Raw genomic sequence first — 27,987 nt, forward strand, 5'->3', positions numbered from 1 at the left:
TTGCTTCTTTATTGCTCAACTGCAAAGTTTGTAGAAACTCTCTCTTGCATTGTAACCTAATAAAGAAACGTAATTTTGCGCAAGTGTTGGAGGGATTCAATAAACACTGTGGTTAACCGAACTTTCTAGCAACTGTAGTTCTGGCTGCACTAAAATAAACCGCTTAACTATTGACAAACCGCCCACACCTTCCACATCCCCAACAGCCTTCCCTCCTCTAACTGGATGACTACCATAACAAAACCACATCGGCAAAGAAGAGAGAGGGGGTTATTTTATTTTTTAGTCCATTCTTTTGTGAGAACAAGGTGGCCTTCCTTGCAGCAATTTTTCACGAACAGTAGTATAAGACTGATGTAAGCTCTATGCACAATAGTTGACAAGAGAACCATGCTTACTATGCATCGGCAATATGTGAAACAAAAAAATGAGAAAAAAACTTTGAATTTATTTTACTTTCGTGTCTGGAATTAAACATCAGCATCAGAGGTACACATTCATGCTGGCTAGAACATGACCTACAACCACAACAAGAAAAGTTATCCGCATTCAGTGCAGAAATAGTTAACTACGTTGTAATGAAAATTTGTGCTATTTTAATAGTGGACAATCCAAAGCAAGTATGATATCAAGCGGCTGCTTATTGCCAGAGATCTGCACTTATTAAAGACCAAAGCATAGCACTAATGTTATTGGAAGAAATTAACTTGAATCCCGATGAGCACTTTTTTTCGCAAGTGACCTGACCCCATTTTACCCTACATTTTTTGCAGAGCTTCAAGAGGGTGGAGGTAAATAATGCTATTAAGATGTACAGATGTTCATCGGTCTCATATATTTAAATCTCAGCACTGTTTCCATTTTAGTGACTTATGATAGATTAAGAACTGCTTTTAATTGAAGATATGAGTATATCACTCATACTTCTGTAGCAAATGTCCACCATATATGTAAATGCCTTGTCTTCTAATCTTACTTCTTTAAAACGATGTTTGATTGAGCCTGCCAGGAAGTACTTTCAAACTGCATTAAACTATTTCAGCACTCTACAGAAGTGTTTATTTGAAAAATATTTAATTGCAGCCTGCATGCAAATGGAAAAGAATCAAAGAAGCAGCACAATCTCACCCTTTGTCTTTCCACCATTCGCTTGAAAAGCATTCAATAAAAGTATAACAATACAAACTATTTACATTTTACGAGGAAATATGAAAATTCCGGTGCCAGAATACTGTTCCATGCTTGCCTTTCAAAGCAGAACAGTCACTCCATTGTCATAATTAGAAAAAAAAAACAAGGCCCTGACTGGTAATTTTGCTGTGCAGCAGGTAGTTTCTTTTATTATCTATTTATTTATCTATTAAGAAGAAAATCATAGTTATAAGAACACTATAACCGTGCATCTTTACACAAAGAAAGCTCTACTAATTTGAAGTTGGGTGCTCATTAAAAAAAATTTAACGGGGTACTCACATTGAAATTCTTCAAAACAATGAAATCAAAAATAATATATATAACCAAAATACTGAGAGTTCTAATAAAATGCTATTCGTGTTAAATTTTACACAACTCTTTACTAGAGAATTATGTTAGCATACTCACGATTCCCGAGTTCGATTAACATACTTTCAAACGTACCTGAACATAAGGTCAAAAATTACACTTCGATACTTATGCAGCAAGTGTCCTTTAAGGGGAGATGCGAGTCAATAAGCAATCTTTTTTCCAAAATTACATGCTTTCTGTTTGCTTTGACAAGCATATTTTCTCTACACTTGTGACAAAAAAACTGAAGATTGCAATAAAAGTGGAACTAAGTTAAAGTCGCTTTTTTTAGAGCACAAAGCGGTGACTAAAAACTAAAAGCTCATTGCCTAGAGTCCCCTGGAAACTGTCACCTGGCTGTTTGCCTTGGCATTGTGCACGGGCAGTTCACTGAATTCACATGCTAAAAATAACATTGATTGCAAAGCTCGCCTAATGGAAGAAATTAAAAAAAAAACATATTTTTTCTGCACAGATGAGCTTTCACTTATACCTTTAAAATGAGTTTTTCTCAAGATCCATTTTTTGGGCAACTTCTCGAGTTTAGACATCATGTTTTTGGTATTTCTGATAGCCCGATCCGAATGAAATTTTGCCCACATAACATAGTTTTGTCCTTAACATGTGAGGTGTGCAAATATATATTTTTTTTAAACTTGGTAACAGCTGTATAACTATTGCAAACATAAAGTAAACAATTAGTATGGGCTGAGGATTCTAAGCATTCTCACATTACAATTTTTAATGTGCATTAAAATGTCTTATATGCACTTTCTTGATAAATATTTGCATTCTACAGTTAACGTAGAGCAATATGGGCCATTAATGGCCGAGAACCACATATCTTTAGGGGCATAAAAAGTTTGTCGAAAACCAATTATACATTACACATTGTCATGGCATAAAACTACAACGGTGCCACTTAGCATAAAACTAACTACATATTTGAAATCTGCATAAGAGTCCATATATAGGGCGAAAATTTCTTTAATTTAGACTACAGATTAACGCTTTTTTTCCCCCTTTTTTTTTGAGAATCGCATCTTCCCTTAAGCAGCTGTGCGTATACGGATAGTTCCCATTGCGAAAGCTGCGTGCATCAGCTGCTAGATTAAAGCCGGCACTATAGAACAACAAAACAACGGCTACAGACAAAAATATAGCAAAGCACATGCAAATGGCATTGCACCACTATTTTAGCCGCCAGTGTTATTCTAGTGACGCCAGAAAGCATGGGAAAGGGAGGTGGTGGGCAGAGGTGACAAAAGCAGCACGCAGTCGGGCATCTATTAATAGGGAACAGCGGGGGATACCATTTTTGCCGATATGTACCGTTAACTGCAGCTAACCGAAAGCGAATACGCGCGCTGCGCGCGGTTCTTCGGGATTCAAAATTTTCGAAGCGACAGAGCCTCAGTGCAGCGCGTTAGTAAAGCCGCCCGATCGTCACACAAAAAGTTGCCGCTAAAAATCATCGCCACCCCATTCAAGACTCCGCCAAAGCTTCCGGTGAAAACAGCTGGTTAAACGTGCAACGCCGAACGTGTAGGCGACTAACTTACCAGCATGACTGATGACCTTTTATTAGACATGTTAGCCAAAGCTCATGGCATCTTAGTTCACTAAAAAAGAGAGACAACAACGTGGTGTATCACATTGCGAAATCATCGAAGACGCGAACACGTTTACGCCGTTACACAATATGCACAAGACTGGAGCAACACCAGCTGCAAGTGTCATCCTACGCGATAAACTTTCCAAATCTACAAACAATAGCCCGATACACGTTTAGTCGTGGTTGTGCCGTCCGGCTACGAAAAAGGAACGACCCTTTTCAAACGTCAGCCGATGCATGCACGAAAGCAAGCTGGCACACCTGTGCGCGTCATCCACAAGCGACGATCCGCGGCTGCTGGCTGCGCTGGCACGCGCAAAGATACCTTCCTCGAGCAAAATGTTCTTAAAAGTCACGGTTTCCTCCTCAAAACAACCTCCTTTCGATTCCGATCATTAAAGTGTCGCACGAGAAAGATAGCACCGTTACTTCCTGTTAGATCTCTTGCAACCCCAATTAACGTTGACAGGAACTCTGCGAGTACGTCCACCAGCCACTGGGTTTATCGGAATTTCGCACACATCTGTTGATGCCTGCAGTGTCGTCCCTCAAAGCGCGTAGTTATTTGACACGCCGGCAGAGAGCCAAGATTTAATCTTGCAACCGTGGACGTGCGCTGACGGTGTGCGAAGACCGCGTTTCCAAAGAGCGGGGCCTGCGCGCAGCTAGGAACTCAATCACGGCCATGCCAACGGTTCAGACATGCGCAGGACACACTACCGCGGCTATAAATGTGAAGAATGACACTTACGTTTACTGCCGTTCGCGTTATTTTATCCAAGTTCACAGTTTACCACAGGTGCCACTCCGCCCAAAGCGACCACCATGACCTCCTGTCGACCAACCGTCCCCCTAGCGGACGCCTAACGAACTTTCGACATCGGTATATGTTCCAGGAAGACGAGCGCGGCCGGCGAGACAACCAAAAATGAGGTCACCGTGGAGTACAATACAAGCAGTGGAGACTTTATTAGGCTGCCCGGTGTTGGTAACAAGACGTTGCTCTGCATCGCACAGCCGGTGCTTGCCAGAGTCCTTCAATATTCTAAAACGTAGCGATGACGTCAGAATGAAGCAAAAGGTGCGTGCGAGACCTCCCGCGCTTCCCGCCTTTTTCAGCGCGCGCTGTCAGACAGTGACTCAGGGCTCAGGTGATTTATTAAAACAGTTGCGCTAATGCGTCTTCAAAGCCATTGACATCACTCCTGCGGAACAGCTCCACTCACACTACTGCCTTGCATCGCATCGTGCTTGTTTTCTTACGTTATTATTATTATTATTTTTCTTTTTCATTCATACAACTCCCGCTAGCTTCGACCTTGACGAGCGTCAGCAACAGCGCTACATCGTGCGTGGCCTGCGCGCCGACGTCAAAGATAAAAACGAAGAAAGTAATTGGCGGAACGACCAGTATATCCGACAATATACCGGTCGTTCTGAAGTGTTTTTTTTTTTTAATACCTCGTGCACGAAAGATGTAAATAAATGCATGTAATTCGCGTGGTGACAGTTTAAAGACGCTGGCTTACCGGCCTGGGACTTATTTAATCCTCAACTTGATAATTATGATAATTATATTCCCACGGTTTTATCTAACGAGTAAGGGGCGGTCTTGTCATGTCACTGAGCTGCACGCGGTGGAAAACTATTTCACGCTTGAAGGTGTACGGCAGATAGTAACGTATTTTACGCCGCCTGACGGCATGCTGGGAATTGTTATGTGCGCGTCGATTATTTTTAATTTATCAGTGCGCCGTCAGTTAACGGAAGATATATGGGAGCACATGACGTAGGCTCACGCTTTCGATCACATAGATAGCGCAAGCACTTTAGGCACACAACGACGTAGACTGGGAGGGTTAAAAGAGGTCCTGTTCGCAAACCCGCACAGGCAAGGGAAACTTTGTTTGCGAGGATGGAAGCTAGGGAATCAGATGAAAGAATGTTGGCGCTGAAAAATAAGCAGGAACGTGCGTCACCATCGGAGCTTCTTCGTCAAGTTAGTAAAAAATAGAAAGCGAGCCAGTGCAACACCGGAGGTATTGGCCAATGCAATAGCAACGGATACGTCCGTGACATGTACGTTGAAAAGTATTTCACGAGATAACGTAACCGCATTTCACTTGGCACCTATAGCATAGCCTCGCACTAGCCCCTCTCACGCTGCAGGAGCATTAATAGGCTTGGTTTCCGACGCTGAATTCGCTTTCCAAACATTAAAAGTGAAATGAATCGTAAGCAACGGGTATTGGTTACGTGTCACTTGTATAGCAGTATGGTTCAACCAACGAAGCTGTGTGTAATTCGCGGGCTCTGAACAACAAAGTTAGTCGTGCAGAAATATCTACTAGTATTCCCCGTATGGATTGCGAAATTCGAGATGAAAAAAAAAAAAAAAGCTTGCTTGGCAACGCGCGTATTTGAAGCTCGAAAAAACAGCTGTACCCTGCAGCTACACAAAAGAAGGAGAAGGCGTCAGGATGGCCAGGTGGGAAAAATGCTCTGAGTCACATACGTGTGACCGTGCCTAAAAAATAACACGCACAATATATCTAGCTATAGAATGTTAAATTTGCCGAACGCATTACTGACTAATTATTGCAGTATACCTCATGTACTACAGTTATAAGACGTATGATATAAGATGTGTGAAATAATCTAAATACAGTTGAACTCCTTTGTAAGAGGCATGCTGGCAGCAATTCTTTGTCTTTTATATGAGATGTTTCTTACAAACAGGGTAACAAATGTGCATTTACCTATCAACCCATAGTTTACTGTAGGCACAGCGGTGTCTCTTATACCCATTTCTCCCTTATATCAGTGTCTCTCATAATGGGGTTCAACTGTGCCGAAAATTTCCCCCAATTTTTTTAGTTTTCCCTCTGACGAATCTAGTATTAAATTCAAAGCATTTTTATAAAAGTTTGTTTTGTCGCGTAGGGCCAATAAAGTCCGTTAATTGAAATATGTGGTAAAAATATTCTCATCAGTAACGTATTTTTTCAGGATGTCTAAGTTCGGTTCGGACGGTGGTGAGCTCTGAAACTGCGTGTGCGCTTTTTTTATATTTTTGAAGAGGTGACTGTCGTTAGCTGTATCCATGTCTCCATGTGGTGTGTATAGCGCACTCAATAAATAAGGTAGCACGACAATGCAAAAGCAATCCTAACTTTCGATCAACATGAGCGTGGAGGCTTGGTGTATGGCTCGGTTCATGCTGATCCAATGCATATACGAGATGGCATTTTTGCTGTATATATTGCTCAAACTGCCAACTTTCGTGGCGTGCGAGTGAAGATATTGAGAAATTCCACGATGTTTGCTGTATAGTGTCGTGGGTGACTGACGGGTGCGGTCGATTGCATTGGCGGAAATTCAAAAAAGGGAACTCGGGTCTTCGCTTGATCCAATATTGAACGATTATAATAATATTTGGGGGAAGCAAATACAGTGAATGTTTCCTAAATGTTATATGCATAATGCAGCTTTTTGCGTGTATTTTGGTGTCATTTGCGATACCAGAAGAAGTTTCGCCACCGAACCCCACTGCCAAACTGCTTGGAATATCCTGGATCGAGTAAAACGTGTTTGGGACAAAACTTCGACAAGCAGTAGATCATCGTTAATACCCTTCAAAAAAAAAAAGTGGAATATAAGTGTGCAATTTGAGAAAATGTACAATCTGATTCAGGTTATTTTTTAGTTTTCGCGCTTGTGGGCATAGGAACCGGGAACTCGTATTAAGCGGGGACGTATCAAAGGGGTTTTTATGCAGTTTAGGTAATGGGCAGAGCGTCGAAATAGGCTTGAGTTCTTCCAATACAGAGTACGGTGTGTTCTGCCAGCCTCGTCTTAGCACTAAAGCGCATGCGATCGCGCATGTTATTGTTTACGGACAGCCCCGACGCGGTGGTCTATACATAGTGGCTAAGGTATACTCAACTGCTGACCCGCAGGTCGTGGGATCGGATCCCGGCTGCGGCGGCTGCATTTTCGATGGAGGCGAAAATGCTGTAGGCCCGTGTGCTCAGATTTTCGGAGCCCTCCACTACGGCGTCTCTCATAATCATCATGGTGGTTTGGGGACGTTAAACTCCACATATAAATAATCGTTTACGTGTATCAATGAAAAAAAGATCAGCACACGCCACCGTTGAGCGGAATGGTGCAAATCTTTCTTCCGTTCGTACTGTACATGCCTGTGTACATATACGAATATACGTTTGTGTATGCATTGTTCACCGACCACGTTGCACCTTATGTATACAACCACAGCGGCGGTAGGAAAGTATACCGTTGGAGGTCTGTGCTTTGCGGCAAGCCGATGAGACGTCATACGCCACCGCACTTTAGCGTCTGCACCGGTCCTGATGAGTAACCATGCGTATAGCGACACATAGTTTCTTTTGTTTGTAAGCTGATACAATTTCGCACCTCTCATGTGACAACGGTAAATAATGAAGACTTACTATATATGGCGTTAGTAGCTAGGGTTGTGCCCGCAAGAGCAGGAGGGCGGGTTGGGAGTTCAAACTTACCCCTCCAAAAATTTTCAATTTTGCAAGTGTACCTAAACACACGCACAAACATACAAAAATATAATCCCCCCCCACCCCCACCCGAAAAAATATTTCTGGGTATACCTTACTGGGTACTGATACTGCTCAATGAAGAAATCACAGCGCAACTTGACTACGTTGAGGAAGTGTCACTATCCTTATTCCGTCGTTGCAAATGTCGGCATCTCTCCTTACCTTTCTCTGCGCGCTCTCGACTTGTCAACCCTGGCGCCGGGATTTGAATGTGCCCCGTTTCCCGTAGCTGGCATCGCACCTCGTTCCCAGCGGTGTCCTGCGCACGTCTCGGCCCGGACGGCGAGCCAAGTCGGAACAGAGGCAGACAAACATTCACGCCCCGCCGAGCTGTTGACCCTTGTCAAGGACACGCTCATCGTTGCGCATGCCGCCATGAGGAACGGCACTCTGCCAGCGCCGTGGGCGGCAGTGAAGGGTTCTCGCTGCGGGCCAAGCCTCGCCTTAGTCCTTGAACGAGACGTCTTCTTTGCGCCAAGGCCCCTTTCCCATTCTTTTCAGCCATTAAAGCGACGATGGTTAATTACTTCCAGCACGAACTGTCACCAAGGATCGGTACGCATATGGCGACGGTGACGTGCTCCGATTCGGTATAGAGGTTTGATTTTGCTTGACGACTATTTCGGCTCATAGCAGGGGCGTAACCAAACGTTGTTATTTTTCTCAGGAGGGGGGGGGGGGGGGTCAACTATATTTTTTGTATACATTCGCGCGTTAGTTTGTGTGCGTGAGTGCATATCCCCCCCCCCATCCATGCCCCTGGCTGACCCCCCCTCCCTTTTTCTCTGTCGTCACAGTTCCCGCTTAAAGTTTCTGTGGGCTACGGTCATTTAGCTCTCTCCCTCTGTCTTTATATATATATATATATATATATATATATATATATATATATATATATATATATATATATATATATATATATATATATATATATATATATATATATATATATATATATATATATATATATATATATAAGAAACACGTGCGTGACCTGCGTCTACGACAGGGAAGCGAGAAGTTCGTCTTAACATATCTATAGATGCGCCAATGTTTTAGCATAGCCACAGTTTTTGCAATCTGTGGCTTGAATAGAATTATGAGGGTTGATAGCAATATTAAAACATATAAACGTAATCTGTGCATGGTACTTATTTATTTATATAATTATTACTTCGTAGTGAGCGAGATGCCAGAATAAGCTGCTTCTATTTCATTTGCGTGAATGTTCTTGCCGTTCTCTCGATGTGCTGGTGCCAGCCCTGACAAGGCATGACGTGTTTTTGGTGCATCGTCCTTTACAGCAGTTCCAACGGTAAGGATACAGGATCCATGGCAGCCTCTCCAAACGTGCGCGCATAGAAGGATCAATCTCACATAAACAGGCAGTACAATACAGAGAACGCCAAAACGACACAACACCACTCGTGTGCACCACCATGCGTGCAAAACCACGTGCAACACCATGTGCGTGCATCACCTTGCGTGCGCATGACGTGTTGATGCGCCGCGTCGTGTGATCTTCCAGCTCCGAGCCGCTCCGACACCGAAGAGGGCAGGGGAGGAATTTGGCTTGCGAAGCCAACACAGGCGCGAGTTTGGCAAAGGTTTCAGGCTGAGCTTCTCGCATCGCGCTTTCGCGACTCGTGATGAACCAATTAAAAGACTCTTGCGCTACGAAGCTTTCCATTGGGCACGCAACAACTTCCAGAGTCTAACTAAAATCTCCCATGGGACCTGGTGAAGATGCCTTTCACAAGCAAATGACAAACAAAACAAAAACCATGTGAAGATTGCTTTTTTTTTTTTGCCTACTCTTCACTCTCTCCTGATGACACTCCACGGTTTCGCATTCGTTCTTCATTGTCCTGCGGCTGCACAGAAGCACCTCCTGTTCCCTACAGGCGAGAGCAGACGTGGAGGAGATCCCAAACAGGAGACGCTATGCTGATGAATACACGTGTAGAGGTTATCAGGCCTTGTAGCCTTAACAGTGCTGAAAGGAACTTCTGAGATGTAGTATAGGTTGCACTCCATAGAGTTAAACTCAATTTCACCCGGTAACTTGAATACCGGCCTCCAACTGTACTCGAAAGCATTTTTTTAGGTAAAATAGAGTTCATATAGACAACGATTCTGGATATAGGCATTTATAGACACTTATAGAAATTTAAGCGCAAATGTAAAAAATAGGTATTCATAGACAATATAAAAACACTATAAAACCGCGCTTAACTTATGAGTTATGCTCACGTACCGAAGTGCAACGACTGGAATGCAAGGAAAAAGAATAGGCATTTGCCTGTAATTCGGTCTCTAATTATGCTCTTAGCGACGCTGATGAACAGTACCATGTGCTTTTACATACCACCCTCACACACATATAGACGAGCGCGCGGGGGAGGGGTGGGGGAGGAAAGACGGCCGCCTTCCTAGCTACCTTTAAGGGGGTGCTCAAAGTCAGCCCTGCAACAGTATTGACATAATATAGGGAGGGGTGCGCTGCGGTGAGTGCAACCCTGCGCACGCCTATATATATGCTCCTGCACAATCAGCAAGACTGTCACACCCTGTATATAAGAGACATCGTGGTGCCAAGAACTCCGATAGCATGTAACTTGAGACACTGTTGTTTTTCCGAATATACGCGACGTTAGAGAGAGATGGGGAAGCGCATGGCGCTATGATTACCAGCCAATACACAGAGACCCGTGATTCGAAGCTGCGACAGCGAGCGGTTAACACGGCATGGCGGCGACCTTCGGTCGCGTATACGGTGGCAGATATACAGCAATCAGAGCCGCTGAGATGGCTTCCGCGCGTGCGTCCATTCCATTGCACGGTTGTAACGCAAAGTACGCGACGGCGCCCGTCACGCACCGGAGAACAATAGCGAGCCGGCGTTTTATATCGGCGCAATGGCGGGGCGGTGCGCGGTTGTGAGGCGATAGCAGAAGGGCCGTCGGTAGTTCGGTCACTCTCCCCGCATTGCCATCGCGCGTTTTTTTTTGTATGTGTGTTTGTTTTTCCCCCTCGTTTGTAGACCTAAAGACTTAAAATGCAAGCAGAGCGAGAAAAAGACAAAACAAGAGAGACACGGTGACGCGACGAGCTCTCTTGTCTCTCTTGTCCTACCTTTATTGCGCCTGCAGTTTTTTTCTTTTTTTTTAAAGACCACCAACCGATTCACCCAGCTTGGCATTCTATCAGGAATAGAGGAGTTTTTTTTTTTTTTTTTGGAAACGTCACCGCAATGAGCGAACCCCCCCCCCCCCCCACCCCCTTCTATTTTGTAACAACCGGCTGGAATCATAGGGGTACACGTATAGGACTGGCTTCAGCCAAAGATGCATGTTTCCGTTGCGCTTGCGTGTGGCGCACTTCTTTCGTCCATTGTATCTGACGTTGGCGTTAAATAAATTGTAATGGATTACAGATTATAGCCCAAGCAGGCACGTTGCTGAGTTATACGCTTCATGTATGTCGAAACAAGGCCGAGCGGGAGAATAGTCAAGCTGGCCTCACAGAATAAATTGGCGAGATCAAATTTCTAGCAGTCGGCCAATCGTCCTCTTTGTTTCTAAAATAAATCGTAAGTACCGCGATGAAACGTTAGCCCAATGATTTCGACAGTGACTAGCTATATAAAATTGGTCCACAAAGAGTAGCAAACAGCATATAAACAAACAGCTTCGTTTGCGTTTATCAACGATTCCATCTTGTTCCTTCAAAAACAGGCACGATTTCGTCATTTACCAGGCCATGCGGGGAGCCGGATGGGTTTATTCTGCACACAGGTTCGCAGTACACGGTTCAGAGGCACGGTGGCAGCTGTGTGCGAACACAAGTCTCAGCTCCAACCATGGAGCCACTCGACGCGCCCACATCTGGGGTAGTTAGCGAGAGGGCAACGCGCTCCAGATCGTGCCATATAGCAGCGTTTTCTCTTATTTTATATACCGCAACGCGTTCAACGCTACGGGAATTCCGTACAGGTTGGTTTCTCGCGCAGCGGCAACTGCGCCGCTGAATAGGCGTTCTGTGAGATTCTGCACGCGTAAGTAGGAACGAAAGTGAGCGTCGGCATGCGCAGTCACGTGGAACCTATCCGCTGAAATCGAGCGCCGCACGATACGGTGGAGATTTACAGGCGTGGCTATTGCGTATTATGCGGCAATGCCGTCCGATTCAGGTCGGATAAGGGAAGCGCATTACTGCATCGAAGGGCGTGTTTTTCGTTCGTTTTTTTATTACCTTACCGTAATGAAGCTCACAGGGACCCCCATGAAGACGACTCGAAGCCGAAGGCTAGCTTTTTGTTGATGTCAACTCGCTCGATTTATTGATCCATCAACCTCCGAAAGCTTTATCTGCACCTATAGAGAGTTTCTAGACTGCATGCGTCCAAGATCTGAGGCAATTAATCCTTTCTGCTCCTCACCTAGTTTTGCACGGCCTCCGCAAAAGGTGCACCTTTGACAAAGAGACATGCCGGGATGATGTCACAATGTTACGCCATATAATTTACATCATGATAACGTTGCAAAGTGACGTCATCATGTGATCCCCCCTCCCTTTTTTTTTTTGCGCCGCTCACGCTGACGCCATCGACATCGCGGTCAATTTTCACGTTTGATGAGTCATGTAGGCCTTTCGTCTATAGGTTTAAAGGTGAACATTCGACAGACTTCTGTCTGGTTGGGAAGCAGATGTCATTTCAAAAGGGACACCAATTTACTTTAAAATGAGAAATGCTGACGTTTTCGGTCTACCAAGGGCCCTTTTCAGGGTTGACTGTCACCTCAGGAATGGGACTGTCAGTCACCTCTGAGGTGACAGCAAACCTTGAAAAAGGGTACGTTATTCATGAGATGACAGTCAACACTGAAGAAGGGTTCGTCACTCCTGAGGTAACGGTAAAGCTTGCAAAGGATTCCATAACCCGTGGCAGTCAACACTGAAGAAAAGTCCGTTACCACTGAGGTGACAGTCAACCCTTAAAAAGGATCCGTTACCCCTGAGGTGACAGTCAACTCCGAAGAAAGTTCTATTACCCCTGATGTGACAGTCAACCATGAAGAAGACTCCATCACCCCTGAAGAAGGGTCCGAATCGGACTCGAAACGGCATGAGTTTTCATTTTAAAGTAAAGAAAGTTATCGCTTCAATTGAATACGTTGGCTGGTGTTTTAAATCGCGGAGTTTTACACGCCAAAACCACGGCATGATAATGAGGCACGCTGGCTGTTGTGCAACGTGCTTCGCAAACTTCGACGATCTGGTGCTCTTCCACGTGCACCCTGACATCATACAGTACGCGTGCTTCTGCAATGGAACGCAATCACCGCGGCGGAGGTCGAACCCACGACTTTCGGGGTCAGCAGTTGAGCACTGAAACCGTGTACCAGCGAGGCGGACTTATTTACCGGCAACGTTAAGGAGTCAGATTTCAGTTTCAACTGCGTGGTAACACGGCATTATTTGGTTTGAATCTTACTTTTCTTTTTTGCTGAAAGCACAGAGAGAAGCTTTTGGTTCGCTGTACTTGTACTAAGGAAGCAAGAAATGGAGAATGAACGACAGAAAGAATACACACATCAGCAGTGACACTTCTTGTCGTATATAACACAAAGCCGAGCACTGTACGCCGCCAGCACGTCTTTTGTCCTTTTTATTTCGCAGCCAGAAAGTGTACAAGAAAAAAGAAAACAACAACAACCATGCATTCTCAACAGCACCGACATCGAGAATACGAACATCACGAAGCACACGATTCACTTTTGCAACGGGGCAAGAGCAGAGCGTGATTTGTTCGCCAACAACGGTGGTCCGCTTAATTGCGATATAAACACTTCCTATTCGTAAAACACTCGGTTAATTAGGCATGACGACGACAAGGGAGCGCGGGAAATAGTCGAAGGCACAAAGGAAAGACGAGAGAGACGTGCAACAAGATATCATCGTGGAACTTTTAACCGCATAAACAACATTCTGCAGGAGACATATTCTTTTCATTGGTCATTTTCATATATTCAGTGTCGAGTCAAAACGTAAATGTTTAACGCACGGGCTTTGAGAAACATCAAAATGCGGAAGACCCCGGGTCTAGAAGTCCAAAAGCACAAGCGCTAACAAGAAAAGTCTCAATGGGAATGTAACCACCACGTCGGGGAATCCAACCCGAGACCTCATACAGAGCGCTATAGACACCAAACCTGCGATGCGATAACTTGCCTCTCTTTTTTTTTATTTCACACAAGTTTCTGCTGTTTCACACGCGTGAACAGAACAAACCCAACGTGAACTACCCTTCATGTTCCTACTTAGCTCTGCATTTAAATGACTGTGACGTTCCTTCAGTCGTCGCTTGAAAGGAAGCTAAATAGACAAAAAGCTTTATTGAGCTTTTAAGGAATCCATCCCTCGTTTTACAGGGGGAGGAAAAGAAAGTTTTCGGCAAGAATGTTGGCGACGGTTAAAATGAACATCGAGATATCAATATATCTTCAGAAAAAAATTTTTTTTTTTGCTTAATAAGGTCGACACCCTGGCAACAAGCGACGGGCTTTGTATAGAACTCGAACAAGTGAGTCGTATTGAAATATATTATAAATTTCTTGCGTCGATTTTACTCATGGTAATTGCATCGCAATATGAAGTACGTATTGCAATATACGCTTGCGTAAGTTTCGGTTTCATAAAGCCGACAGGCACCTGCCATTCGGGATAATGACTTGCGATTTATTATTGAATAAGGGCGACCATGCAGCCTTGTTATGAATACAGTCCTTTCTCCCGTACAGGAAGCCTCAATAATTCCGCCACGGGTGCCCATAAGTATTACTGGTTAATTCAACGTGCAATATCGTAATAGTTAAATCAAATATCACGCAGCGTTTGCACAACGAACACAAGAAAGTCAATAGGACGTAGTCTATAGGGCGAGCATGATGTAGCTGGAACAGTTGCTTCAGTTGAGTAGAGCAGTACATTGATAAAACAGGAAAATGAGAATGGGGTTTGAAGGGGGGGAGCGGCATTTGTGATGCGTCTTTGCTTCATTTACTTATTATAAGAGGGCTAATTATGTTACCTTCCTTGCTGTCTTTACGGTACGGACATCACTTTAAGTATGAATCAACTAATCAAAGAACAACTCCGCTAACCACAATAAATAATTGTGTTGCGTAAAAACGTGATAACTGTTCACGGGCGTGCACTCTCAAAAGAGCTTCACATCGAAGGGAAAACAATGCAAAGAAAATGTCATATGTGTCAGAAGTGCAGCAAACAGACAGCAGTCAAATGGGGAAGGGGAGACGATCGAATGAAATGTGACAAATAGACAAAACACAGTTGGCTTACTAGCTTGAACGTGAGCACATACACACACGCCCCATCGCGTACATACACAAATCGTGTCATTGGCACACACGCACACACGCACATGGGTAAAATTAAAATGCTCGCAACATCGTCCCGTCACGAACAGATCCAGGCAAATGACAGTGTTACAGTAAATATGTACAAAAGGCAAGAAGTATATCTACACAAGACGTTGGTTGCTTTATTGGCGATTACTTCATGGGAAGGGGCGTTAATAGGTCTATAACAAAACGTGCCTTCAAAAGTTTTTCTTTATTTTCGACTACTATAAGAGGAAATAAAGACGCAGCTTCCGTTTTCTTTCTTTTTTTTTTTTGTCACGGAATGCTCAGTATATTTTCGAGCTGTAACATTTGGGGGGTAGTATATAGGCTATGCGTAAACGTAAACTTGCTATTTAACTCTTTGGCTCCTACAGCTGGAATACAACAACGCAGAACTTTTCAGTTAATTAACTACAGACATGAGAAGGCGCGATGAAAAAAACAATGAAGCCACGCACGACGTCTGTGCGCATCGGGCAGCTTCCAAAACGGCCCTGGCGCAAATATTTTGGCGTTTGTTTATCGCTTGTCAAGCCTCCTCACAAGACGAAAATGTATGTATTTTAACTAAATTAATTAATTAGCATAATTACTGTAGCACATCTAAGGAGCAATACCTATTTTCACACTATTGTGCCGTGCTGTCCTGGCATTACGAAGGCAGAAATATTGATGACATTGCTCAAGGTTACCTGCAATAATTTTTTTGAGAAGTGTTGCCCGACGCGTGGCGAAACATGCAATGCCTCCAGTCGCCACGACATGTCCTTCCTCGATAAACAGCTCTGGGGAGATTATGAATACAGCCAACTTCTGGTAGTTTACTTGGGACAATTTGTTAAAAAATATACAATTTGGGGTAATATACAATTTGGGGTAAAATTTTTGAAACAGAAAGGTACGTTCAGGTCGTCTTAACTTGTAAAAATGCAATAAGCAATACGCAGATACTTGAGAAAATGGGCATGGATGATATCGCGTTGTAGCGGGTGCGCGTTGTTTGCGCCGATATTGGACCGTATAACTTGGGGGACGATATTGGTCACGGCTACGAAAGAAAAGCGAAAAAGCTATAAATAAGCTGCTGGCTTTTGAAGTTTCTAAATACACGGCACCGCCTGGGGACGCTGTTTTTAAAACGCCCCGTTGTCCTCTTGGCAAGCGTCTATTGTAGAGTAATGGACGCGTAAGGCTGACAGCAATTGCGAAACTGCATGTTGAGATATACCTGTACATCTTCGAAAGCGGCAGTGGTTAAGCCACAAATTGCACTTGGTGGTTGCTTGCTTAAAAGCCACGTAATAATGCAGTGGATATCAAAAATAGCTTTATTTAATTCTCTCTCTCGTTTCGGCAAGGTATTACATCATAGCTGCGCCACTGGACCTTGGCAAAGACAGAGTCAATTGCGACGAGCCTCGGTGGCAACTCTGCCTGGACGACTTTATATTCCGTGACGGAATTGTATATTTTTGGCATGAAGTGAGATACGTCTTCATCAAGTAAATACGATCTTTTTTTGTTGTTCTTTGTTTCCTATATTTCGTTCCAAGCGTTTCTCTGTGAATAAAATTTCTATGCCAACGTAATCCGCATAGATGAAAGCAGAGACTTGAAACAACATGCAGTCGTAGTTCAGTGTGCCGTAACGTGGGGGTCAAGCTTTCTGCAGAGAAGGCCACTGCCCCACGGCTGGTACAAGCCGACCGAAAGTGACGTTTCTAGAGTGGTCGAGGGGGCGACTTAACTCCGTAACGACTTCATACAGACGACTTATGCAAGACATCTCTCGACATTTCCAAAATGACAGCATGGAAAGTGGAAGGGCGTACGTGTTGCTTCCATTCATATCATCTGCAACAATGACTCGAATAAGCTCACCGTATACGTACTCTGAAACTGGCATACTTTGCGGAAGTGACGACATGCCTAACACTCGTCGATTGCACGTGCACAGTTCGCTTTTGATGGCTACGCTTCTTGACAGTGAGGCGCTGCACGCGAAAGAGCTGCCACACAGATATGGGCAGCACTGTACACACCACAGTTTCTTTTCTTTTTCCTTCTTCTTCTTCTCCGATGTGACAGAAGAAGCCGAGTTCCCCCGTGCAGACGCAACTCTTCGGGTTCAACGAAGATCAACACGTGCGACAAGTAGCAATGGCGCCGCTAAAAGCACACACGTCATGCACGCGGTCCTCTAGCCTACCAAACGGTCATCGGTCAGTCAGTGTCACCGCCGTTGTCTAGATCACAGCGCAATGTCCCTGATGCTGTGACTGGAGCTGGTGTCCGACTCGTTGCCGCGCACCACGGAGCCCGGCCTGTTGAGGTACTGGAAGGGCCTCTCGGGGAGCCGCTCCAGCGTGACGTCCCCGAAGCCCCGCACGTCCAGCACCTCCCAGCGATTGTTGCGACCGCCCTGGCGCCGGAACTTGGGGCGGTCCAGGCTCTGCGTGGCGTACTCCACGGGGCCCGAACTCTGGAGCGGGGTACGTGAAACGGCGACGGCACCGGCGGAACCATTCGACGTCCACGGTTCTCCGCGGTTCAACTCCGACGTGGAGCGCGACATGCTGCGGTAACCGTTGAGAAGTCCTCCGCCCCCACCGCCGCGAGCAACGAGGTCGGCGAACGAGGAGGCGTCGAACTCGGACCTGGGACTCGGGCCGGCCCACAGGGCCGGGTTGGGCGCGTAGAAGTCGACGCCCGACGGTCCCAGCACGCAGCCGTTGAGGCTCCCGTTGAAGGCGGCGTTGTAGACGCCCTGCTGGTGGTGTCCCCCGCCGCCCACGGCGCGCACCATGAGCCCGGACACGGACGAGGTGCTCCGCTTCAGGGCCGAGTTGTGGGCCACGATGTACGTGGGCTCGCTGTCGGCGGCCGTCACGTATCGGGACCTCGAGGACAGGGAGCCGCCGCCGGCGTTGCCGTTGGCGCGATGGACGCCCGGGCTGGCGCTGCCGCTGGCCACGCCGTTGCTCGCGGAGCCACTGGGGCCCGCCGAGCCGTTGCTCTTGCTGGGCGCCAGGTCTCGGTAAGAGGTGACCTGCGGTGGGCGTCGGGGTATCGTGAAGTATACGAGAGATACTTTTCGAGGCCATGCTTCGTGTCGACTGCGCGTTCACAACTCAATTTTTCTATTTATTTATTTATTTGCTTGTTTATACAGTCGTGCAACTAGTGTGCGGCGGTAAAATAACAATTTCTGCGACGAGTCAGCGAATTTGAACCACTATCTCTGCACACAAAACAAAGCGATTACTTGCTCGTAAATAGGTAGCATATACATCAGGTAGACCTATAAAGTAAGCTGCGTTTCTCTGGCGTATATATACAACAGCTTATAACGCATGCATATGCGAAATGAATGTATACGTATTGCGCAGCACTTGCGATTGCGTCTTACTACAAAACACAATAGAACCCCTATAACATGTGTAGGCACTAGGGAAAGGGAAATGTGTAAGGAGGTGTTCCGACCACGTTCAGGTTCTGCAGGCGGCGCATGACGGCTTTCTCCTGCTTCCACTGGGTGTACAGAGACTGGATGCACACGATGCACACCACCTGCGCGCGGTAGCGCAAATAAGAAGAAAAAAAGAGTAAGAACAATTGGGAAGGCGAAGAAACACGCCAATATGAAGGTGAATTTTCACGAACACAAAGGTAAATGCATGAACTTCAAGAAGTTTCAACCTTGTTCTTCAATCCAGTTCTGACAACAAGCTTCTGTAAATGCGATCACTCAAATGCTACCACGCAGTACATAACCGTAGTACACTACCACGTAGCGAGATCAAAACGCAGACTCATCACGCAAGCTGTTCTGCTTATGTACGTGTAGAATACACGGGTATATTTGCTGTACACACGGGTGACAGCTGTATACAAGCCCACAAAGCTGCCGCCCTGGGGGTACTGGATTGCGGAACATTGCTGCATCCGGGTTTCGGCGCCGACGCTAACAGCGATACCGTCAGTTTAACTTTTATGCGTAGCAGCCACTCAGTTCGTGCTACAAGACTTATAATGTTTAGAAGTCGGTATGTACATGCACGAGGTCGTGTGTCCGGTTAGCCTGACTCCTTGCCTTGGTTTATCATTTGTGACGTTCATGTGAAGCAGCATGTCCGGTATAAGCGACAAACCAATGAAGTTCATCTTGCCCGCTGCTGCGTCACTGGAATGCACCCCGGGACGGAAGTACATTAGTATTACTATTGTTATTGAGTGTAAAAAAAAACAAACTATCTAATATGCTCGAGCTGGTACAAAACCGTGCAGCCTGCTTTGTCATTTGCAACTGTGACTTCACGTTTAGTGTTACTGAACTAAAGGGCCGGTTGGGGTGGGAATTATCAAGTACACGTAGAAAAAAAAAGAAACATGACATTAAAATTGCTTTTCAAAATTTTTCACGGCTTCGTTAAAATAGACAAAAATTTTTACCTTTTACCTCCCAATTTCTTATCTCACAGAAGCCAATCTCTAAAATAAGAGAAGGTTCTTGGACAACAAACGTTTACCAACACACGGTTTTTTTCGCCACACAATCTCCCAGTGGAATCAGTTTCTGCAGGAGGTTGTTGACTGTCGCACAAAAACATCGTTCAGAGACATACTGTTACACTTATATCTACATCTTCTTCTAATGTTTTTGTGTTAATCTTGTTTTCATAGTTATCTTTTTTATGCGAAAATGTTCCCCTCTGTATTCCCTCCTGCCATATTGCCCTTCGGGCACTGCAGGTATTTTGAATAAATAAATAAATAAATAAATAAATAAATAAATAAACCTCAACAGTAACTATCAGGAAGTCAGACTGCATATACCTCCTCGAAGGAAACCTAGATATATGCTTGAACGCAGAGGGAGGCAAAAATACATTAGCATGTATACTCTGTTTACCTATATGACCAGTGTTTACTCGAAACCTGCATTGTTTATTTTCAGCTTCACAATAGGCTGACGCAGTCACGCCGGAGACTCATGTCTATAGCATATATATTGCCACGAACCATGCATTGGGTTTGTTTATTTGTGTTTTGCATTTTCGGCCTGGCTGCGCCGGCCTGTGCTATCACTGTTTTCACAGCGTTTCGAACAAACGCTATCACAGCGTTTCGAACAAACGCCATCACAGCGTTTCAAACAAACGCTATCGAACAGCGTTCCGAGCGTTCCGAACAAACAGCGTTTCGAACAAACGCTATCACAGCGTTCTCGATACAATTCGACTATTCGAGAAACCCTCGCGCCGAGGGATATAAATTCCCGCACAGCCGATGCCACGACATTCGATCGCCGACGCTCACTAGCGTGCACGTTGTTTTGCCGACCACTGCTTCGCCGCCTGTGTATTCTTTCAGTTGTTAGGGGAGCACAGGTTCGCTCCAATAAACTTGTTTCCCTTATAGACAACTGCGTCGTCCTTTGCTGCGTGACAATATACAACCATGTATAAACTATGCCACCCTTTTAAAACCAAACGGCGTCTGCAAATGCGTAACGACTGCAGATGCGCTATTTAGAGCTGTATCACCGAACGAAATATCGTCGAAAAAAAAAAAAAAAAGGCGCGACACAAGCCGTACCGAGAACGAGGCGGCAAACGGAGACGATCGGTGGGTGGCATGCGAGACGCCTCTTGCGACTGGCGTTTCCTCGTCCGGGAAGACGCGAATTTCACGCTTTGTCGGACCAACGAGGCCACGACGCAGCGGAGTGTGAAACAGCCGGCCAGGTATGGCAGGCAATACCGGCGAGGTGCTCTCCGCGAAAACCCGTTCGCGCTTCTGCGCTGCGACGTCGAAAATTAGGCGCTCAGCGTCGCGTCGCGCGCTCCTTCGAGACGCCGGTCGCACGCGCGGCAAGGCGTCATTTTAGAAGCCGCTTCGAAAGCGGCGGACCACCCTTCCGCAGGAACGACCGTTCTACACTGTTCAGGCCGTATACTGTCGGCCCTGGCTGCATAATTGCGTGCAGTACGCGTGGGTTCTCGAGAGAAACGAACGAGAGTGCTAAGCTAACCCAGGACACGTCCTCGTCATTGACGTCGTTTCAAAACGCACTGCGCGTGTAGAGCTTGTCGCACGCATAGCGCTACATCGCCTATCATGCTATGTGAGCTGATATTCAGATCTGCGGTTTTGTGAGGAGTAAGACCACGTATAAAATGTCGAAGAATGGCTTTCTGTGTGATCCGTTTTTGTTTCTTTCGAAAGAAGAAACAGCGCTAAGACTAGACACAGGACTACTGACCACGCTGCGTGCTCATTGTCTTGTGTCCAGTCTTCGCACTGTTTCTTCCTTTAAGGGAACGTCTACCAGCCAGCCTTTCAACAAACCCGGCCACAGTTTTACTCCGAATTGCTGAACGGAAGTGGCGCGCTATACTGTATAGAGCGGAAAAACTGCACGGATTACGTGACTTGTGTGGCTGACTGACAGGTCCGACTGAATTATACGGGCATTTCTCGCGAACAGCGCTGTTAAGCCACGCCGACACAACAAAAATAAATTTGACGTTTTTTTGTTTGTTTACTTACGTTCATCACTGCACGGGCGATGTAAAAGGCCAGCTCCGCAATCCCTTTGCTGTCCAGTTTCTGCGTGAGAATCACACAAGAGTGATAACGTCGAGATTAGGGGGCACTGAACGGCAAACACACGAACGGTTGTGTGTTTGCACCAACACCAGCTTCGTCATAGAGAAATGTATATAAACAACGGTGCCAGAAAAAAAAGACAGAAAAGTAAACTGTGGCCCCACTTTTTCGACAAGAGGGCGGAGAGAAAGCCGGAATTGCGCAAGCAACGCGAAGTTCATACAGTCAGCTTCCACCATTATTTTTACGGGTGTGCGAGCTGCGACGAAGAGAGAGGCGATTGCGGGAGGAAGTGTGCAGTTCGCGGCGTATCATTAGGCAGCGGTGATCACAGTTGTTTCGATCGGACAAACAACTCAAGCAAACCTTCCTGTCTCTTCCACTGGCACGCAGCTGCCAGTGGAAGTGACAGCTCACTGAATGAAACTAAAGCGGCACAGGAACTGGAGCGTATAGTGAGGTGTGATGTGTATACTTACCCAGTACTGTAGACTCATGAAGAGAGCCAGTCCACACTCGGGGAAGAAGAAGAGCACGGACACGAAGAGCCAACCCAGTAGGTAATTCGATTTCCTCTGCGAAACACGGAACGAAGAGGGTCAGGGTACACGCTATAGGTGGCGCGACAGCGTCTGAAGACCAACATCGTGCGGGCGTATACATACGTCGCATGCAGTGAAAGCCGATATGACGGTACCATGCTTTTTCACGCAATAAGCTTCAGACTGGCCCGCATTCTGCTGTGATTGAGCATGAACTCCAAGATAACTTCCAAATGAACATGCTATAACAACAAATTGAAGTAAAAGCATGCCGTTATTCATTACTCTGGGGCCCTTTAACCAGGGAGTGAAGAAAGTCAGAATGTCTCCCCTTTCCCCCTCAGCTCTTCCCTAAAGAAGAACAAAAAAGCACAGTGGACGCTTATGCCGCACAGATATGTACTAAAGAATGAGTGAAAAGGGATAAATGAATGCAGCACCATGTAAAGCATCTGCATTATATCAAACTTTGACGTCTCCTCTACGATGTGCCTCTTTTAACAGTTGTAGCCTAACTTTTCCTATAGTCACGTTCAACTATAGTGCGCAAGGGCCCTATTATTACATGTACGCCAGAGAGCATATTTTTTTGCACGGATTCATAATCATCGTTCATTTAAGAGGGTTACCTGTAGACCCCCATGGCGGGTGGGAGGCGTATCACATAAAAAAATGATTGTGTTAGTGACGCGCCCATTTCTGCAATAAAAAGAGAGATAAATCTTCTTGATGCAGCACGTATGCAGCCTAAGAACTGGTATAGTCCATATACTCGCTCTGTTCATCTGCGCATCACTAAGGTGTATATCCCATAACGGCCGTTTACAATAAGCCAATTCCAAGCAGCGCCTGTCGTGTCAACTTTCATTGGAGAGTCGGCGACTGAATATTTCTCAGAAAGTCAGCAACATTTTCTTTATAACACGTTTCCTCGAGCTGTTGGTAAAATATACATCCTCGTACTAACTCTTCCGATTCGCTATCGGTTCTCCACAAGACCTATCTACCGTAGCGCGCCCGGCCTAAAGATCCCCGCCGGCAGCGATCATTTCGCGATGAGCACGCCCGGAAAGGGGCAACTGACCCGCCTAAAACCGTCGGACGTTCAAAGCTCTATCCCACGGTTCTTCTTCGCTGGACGCGCAACGTTGTAGAACCGCGAAGGCGCCTGTTCAACAGACACGAGCACGACGACGATATGCGTGACCGTGAGAAAGGCACCGACAGCTTTTAGTGAACCCTGCCGCAGTTTGCATACCAACACGTACACGCACGCACAAAATACACTCACAAATGCGCACAAACAAGCTCACACGTGCACGCAACACGTGCTCTCCCCCCCGCTTCGCACACAGGAGGTCTCCTGCCGCGGAAGAAAAACATCGGCGCGCCTTCGCAGGCTTGCGCATGGAGAGGCAGTCAGTCATCATATGCCTGCTGAGGCGTCAAGCGCAGCGCCTGTGCGCGCCTTTTTTTTTTTTTACTTTTAGCGCCGCGTTCCGCAGACAAAACGCGGAACTTTTATTTTCTATGCATTGTTTTGCTTCGCCTCGTTTTATTTCTTCATTACCGTGGGACGGCGAAACTGGCTTTGAATGTTAGGGAGACACAAGCCGATATAGGATTACGCTCGCGTTAGCAAACTCGCCGTCCAGCTTTAACCTTCCTTTGTACATATTTGCTTTTTCAACCGAGGAATGCGTTCCGCGAAAGCGCGTACGTTCGCGAATGCCCGAGCGATGGCGCAGCGTTTGCATGCGAGCACGTCGTCTCGCTTTTTTCTTCTTCTCATTTTTTATGCAAGATTTTTTTTTTCATTTATTCGATTCCTGTTGCCACAGTTTTCCTTTCGTTCGGCTTTTCCTCTGCGTCGTCGCAAGGATACGCCGTCTGCCGTCGCCACCCACGTTTGCGGGCGTATCGTCAAGCCAGTTCCGGCAGGTCGTGCTCACCTTTACAGCAATGTTCTCGTAAACAGGATAAGCCTTTCGTGTACGACGTCGCAACTATTCGTGCAACGTGGTAAAAGATGGATACATTTTTGCTTTCTGACTTGGTCGATAGTCATGGTTTCTAAATGCGGTTTTTAGATGCGGAGCATCTTATACTCGCGCCTTGTAGTGCGCTGTCCGCTCCGTCCGCACCGCTTCTCGAACATTCGACAGCCGACGCGCGCGCATGCGCCGTCGCGCCGTCGCCCACTCTTCCACCATCTGTGCATCCCTTCCTCCTCTACACACCGCGCGCGCTTCACTCCTCCACCATCTGTGCACCCTTCCTCCTCTACACACCGCGTTCGACATCTACAATTCTCCTGATTCTCCAGTGGACGCGCATGTGGCGTCGTGCTTCGAGAACATTCAACAGCTGACAGTGCATGCGCCGTCGTGCTGTATATATACTCAAGGTCGGCGCTCGCTCGCTCAGTTGCCGCTCGTCGGTTGGTTTGTACGGCGCGTCGACGTCCAAGGTAGCGGTGAAATGAATTCCAACGAATCCACAAACACAATGATCGACGTCCCTTCGACCAGCGCCGCCCTTTCGCATACGTGTGTACGTGTTCACTCATTTAACACCCCCTCCTACAACCACGTTAACCAATTTAGCCATCGACCCAAGTAAGTCGCAATTTAACACCCCATTTCACAACCACGTTAACCAATTTAGCCATCGACCCAAGTAAGTCGCACTTTAACACCCCGTTAACCAATTATATGGTCCGCATCCTCCTCAGTGTTCCCCCGAGGGAAGCTGCGGGCAATTTTTTTTATTTTTATTTTTTTTTCTTACTCTCAAAGTCGCAACTGCGCTCGAATGTTTTCGAGCCAATCGCAAAACGTTTAGTAAATCAAAAGCACTTGAGACTATTCCGCATAGCGTTCTTCGCATGAAGCGATTGCAAGCAAGTACAATTGTCATGAAAAACGAGTATATATCTTTTTTTATAACGCGTCTGGTAACATGGCGCTTTTGTGCCTTGTTTTGTTTCCTTATGACGAACATCGCGCACGAATCATGTGCAGAAAGCCTACGGGCCATTTTGGCAGAGGAAATGTGTAGTTGCCGCCAGTCATCATTTGATCGCGATGTGCGTGTATACACACTCACCAGGAAAAGACCCGCCAGCAGGAACAGGGAGACCAAGAAGATGGAGAAGTAGCCGGCGGCCAGCACGTACGCTGGGACGGGCAGCTGAACTGCATAGTAAAAAATAACACCACATGTGCTGAAACACTTATAATATCCCCATTGAAAAAAAAAACGAATGGTGGGCATGTTGTAGACCACCGCCCACCATTATAGTTGATTAGTGTAGTGGGTAGTGGTAGTGTAGTGGGTAGTGTAGTGGGTAGTGTAGTGAGTAGTGGTGATTAGTGTGGTGGGTAGTGGTAATGCTGGAAAACGTCCACCATGCATGGTGTATGGTGGGATATGGTGGATGCTGCAGTGCCGGCAACGCTTGGGCGCGAAATGGCGTTAGAATCACCATGACTAGCCGCCACGCAAATAACATAAAATTTTATAAAAACGATGTAAAAAACACCCGTAAAGACAAAAAAAAAACTGGCCTCCAAGGATTGGAACGTGCAACCTGCAGATTCTCATTCGAGGACACTAACCACTGCGCCATGCCAACACGACGGAACTCACATGTTAAATAGCTAGTTCACAAACGAACTTACGGTTCAACTTCAGTTTTGTTTGTCGCGTACTCGATATATGCGAGATGTGCACCTGCTACTAAAATTTGCACATTTATTAAACACAAGTAACTGCTGCCTGTAACGATTGCCACTGCTATAATGACATCAACGCTATGTTTTTGTTAGAATTCACAACCGCAAGAAGAAAAAAAAACAAGTGAACTAGGGAACAGGTACCGTTTACCGACGGGGTCTGCCAAGTTTAATATCCGTTTCTCGCTCGTTCCAAAGGGCGACATCTGCTCAGGCTTTATCACGCCTCCATAGGCTCATTCCCTAGATACGCCCACCTAACTGATTGAGTATTGGGATGCTTTTCGCACAACGCGTGCAGTCGTGCCAGCGCACTGCTGTAGCTGTATCGTTAGCAACAACTACATAACGGCTTGGCCAAAACGAATTCAGTGCGCCGGAAACATTATGCTATCCTATTGGTTCAGCAAGCATACGAATTGCCAAGTCTGTGTTCTCGCATGAGAGCCAGAGAAGTGCCGGCGAGTGTGACCGGCGGCTGTCGGTGAGGGGAGACGTACGTTCTCTGTAAGTGCTGGAATCGCGTCGCATCGATGCTTGTTGCTTCTTGCACGGACACCGTACACAACAAAAAATGTTTCATTTAGGTTAATTGATGCCATGGCTGTGCTGTAGTGTCATTCTTATTCGTCGAAATCGTGTATTCTGAAATCCAGCGGCGCGGATAGAGCAATTGTACGGGCTCGGTCGGTAGGTGTAACCTTTGGTGGAAGTCGTGGTAGTAGAACATGTAGTGTACAGATCCCCGCTTGGTACACCATATATATTACCCACCATTAAAAGCCCATCCATCATCTGCTTACAGCTTTCCAGCATTATCACAATGGTGGGGGGAGCTTCTCAGCTTGATAAACCATGTGGCCCGCGCCATAATAAGCACCACCCATCATCTGCTTAGTGCTTCCCAGCATTATCGCAATGGTGGGAAGAGCTTCACAGCTAGGTACACCATGTGGCCCACCATAATAAGCACCACCCACCATCTTAGTGCTTCCCAGCAATATCGCAATGGTGGGCGGAGCCTCCCATGATTGCCTACTATCTAGCCGCTACTTCCCACCATCGCTTCCCCTTTACCCATCTGTACACCATCTTCTGGACATGCCACCCAGTATGTCCCAGCATATCCATCATAATTTCCACTACGTTCCGCCATATACACCATAATTTCCAGTATACCCACTATTATTTCCACTACGCCCACCGTGTTTTTCTGTATCCACCATGGTAGTTTTTCCAATAGGGATAGGGCAATGGTATGAACTAGTGGTCACTGCTTCGCGTCAGGACGCAAACGAAAAAAAAAATCACAGCATATCCGCGGAATAAATGATGATGAGTGGGGCGAAGCGTTCGTCCATGCTTCCATCCGTGCGCCCGTCCATGCGTCCGTCTTTGCGCCCATTCATCCGTCCGTCCATCCGTGTGTCTCTCTGTCTGTCCATTCATGCGTCCATCCGTCCGTCTAGTGGACACTTCAAGTACCGCCATCTCGCTTCTTTTTATCATATGTTCATCATATACAAGTACCGCCATCCAGCGAGAACGGTTTTTGTCCCCTCTATTATCGGTTACCACCTGCAAATACCCGGGCGTTCAGATTTCAGATAACCTTTCGTGGCACTCGCACATTGAATATATTAGCAATAATGCGAACCGCATGCTCGGCTTCCTTCGACGAAATTTCTCTCGAGCTCCCACTTCATTAAAACTGCTGCTTTACAAAACCCTTGTACGGCCGAAGATTGAACATGCTTCTTCTGTATGGGATCCACATTCTGCCAATCTTGTCTCCACACTTGAAGCTATCCAAAATCGGGCCGCTCGTTTCATTCTCTCTGATTATTCCCGGTCATACAGTGTCACTAACATGAAACAAGTAGTACAACTACCTGATCTTGCAACCCGTCG

General features: G+C 46.2%; 2 protein-coding genes across 4 annotated transcripts in view; both read right to left on the reverse strand.

The window, feature by feature from the left end:
• The window catches only part of dia (diaphanous related formin 1), a 39,208-nt gene extending 35,171 nt beyond the window's left edge, over nucleotides 1-4,037 (reverse strand). The window contains exons 1-2 of one of the 2 annotated variants that reach the window (XM_037421566.2): nucleotides 3,912-4,012; nucleotides 3,108-3,167 (exon numbers count right to left, since the gene is read on the reverse strand). In XM_037421566.2, coding sequence (XP_037277463.2) covers nucleotides 3,108-3,137 — 30 coding nt within the window. In that variant the 5' untranslated portion in view covers nucleotides 3,138-3,167; nucleotides 3,912-4,012. Of the gene's footprint in view, nucleotides 1-3,107; nucleotides 3,168-3,911 lie in introns of both variants that reach the window. The other variant, XM_075875808.1, reaches the window with a different exon arrangement.
• Nucleotides 4,038-13,409: 9,372 nt separating this feature from the next.
• The window catches only part of Rcd6 (Reduction in Cnn dots 6), an 86,919-nt gene continuing 72,341 nt past the window's right edge, over nucleotides 13,410-27,987 (reverse strand). Inside the window, exons 3-7 of one of the 2 annotated variants that reach the window (XM_037421564.2) lie at nucleotides 25,448-25,536; nucleotides 22,277-22,372; nucleotides 21,738-21,797; nucleotides 18,672-18,755; nucleotides 13,410-18,234 (exon numbers count right to left, since the gene is read on the reverse strand). In XM_037421564.2, coding sequence (XP_037277461.2) covers nucleotides 17,437-18,234; nucleotides 18,672-18,755; nucleotides 21,738-21,797; nucleotides 22,277-22,372; nucleotides 25,448-25,536 — 1,127 coding nt within the window. In that variant the 3' untranslated portion in view covers nucleotides 13,410-17,436. Of the gene's footprint in view, nucleotides 18,235-18,668; nucleotides 18,756-21,737; nucleotides 21,798-22,276; nucleotides 22,373-25,447; nucleotides 25,537-27,987 lie in introns of both variants that reach the window. The other variant, XM_075875814.1, reaches the window with a different exon arrangement.

The sequence above is a fragment of the Rhipicephalus microplus genome, chromosome 2, assembly GCF_043290135.1.
Source record: "Rhipicephalus microplus isolate Deutch F79 chromosome 2, USDA_Rmic, whole genome shotgun sequence".
Classification (NCBI taxonomy): Eukaryota; Metazoa; Arthropoda; class Arachnida; order Ixodida; family Ixodidae; genus Rhipicephalus; species Rhipicephalus microplus.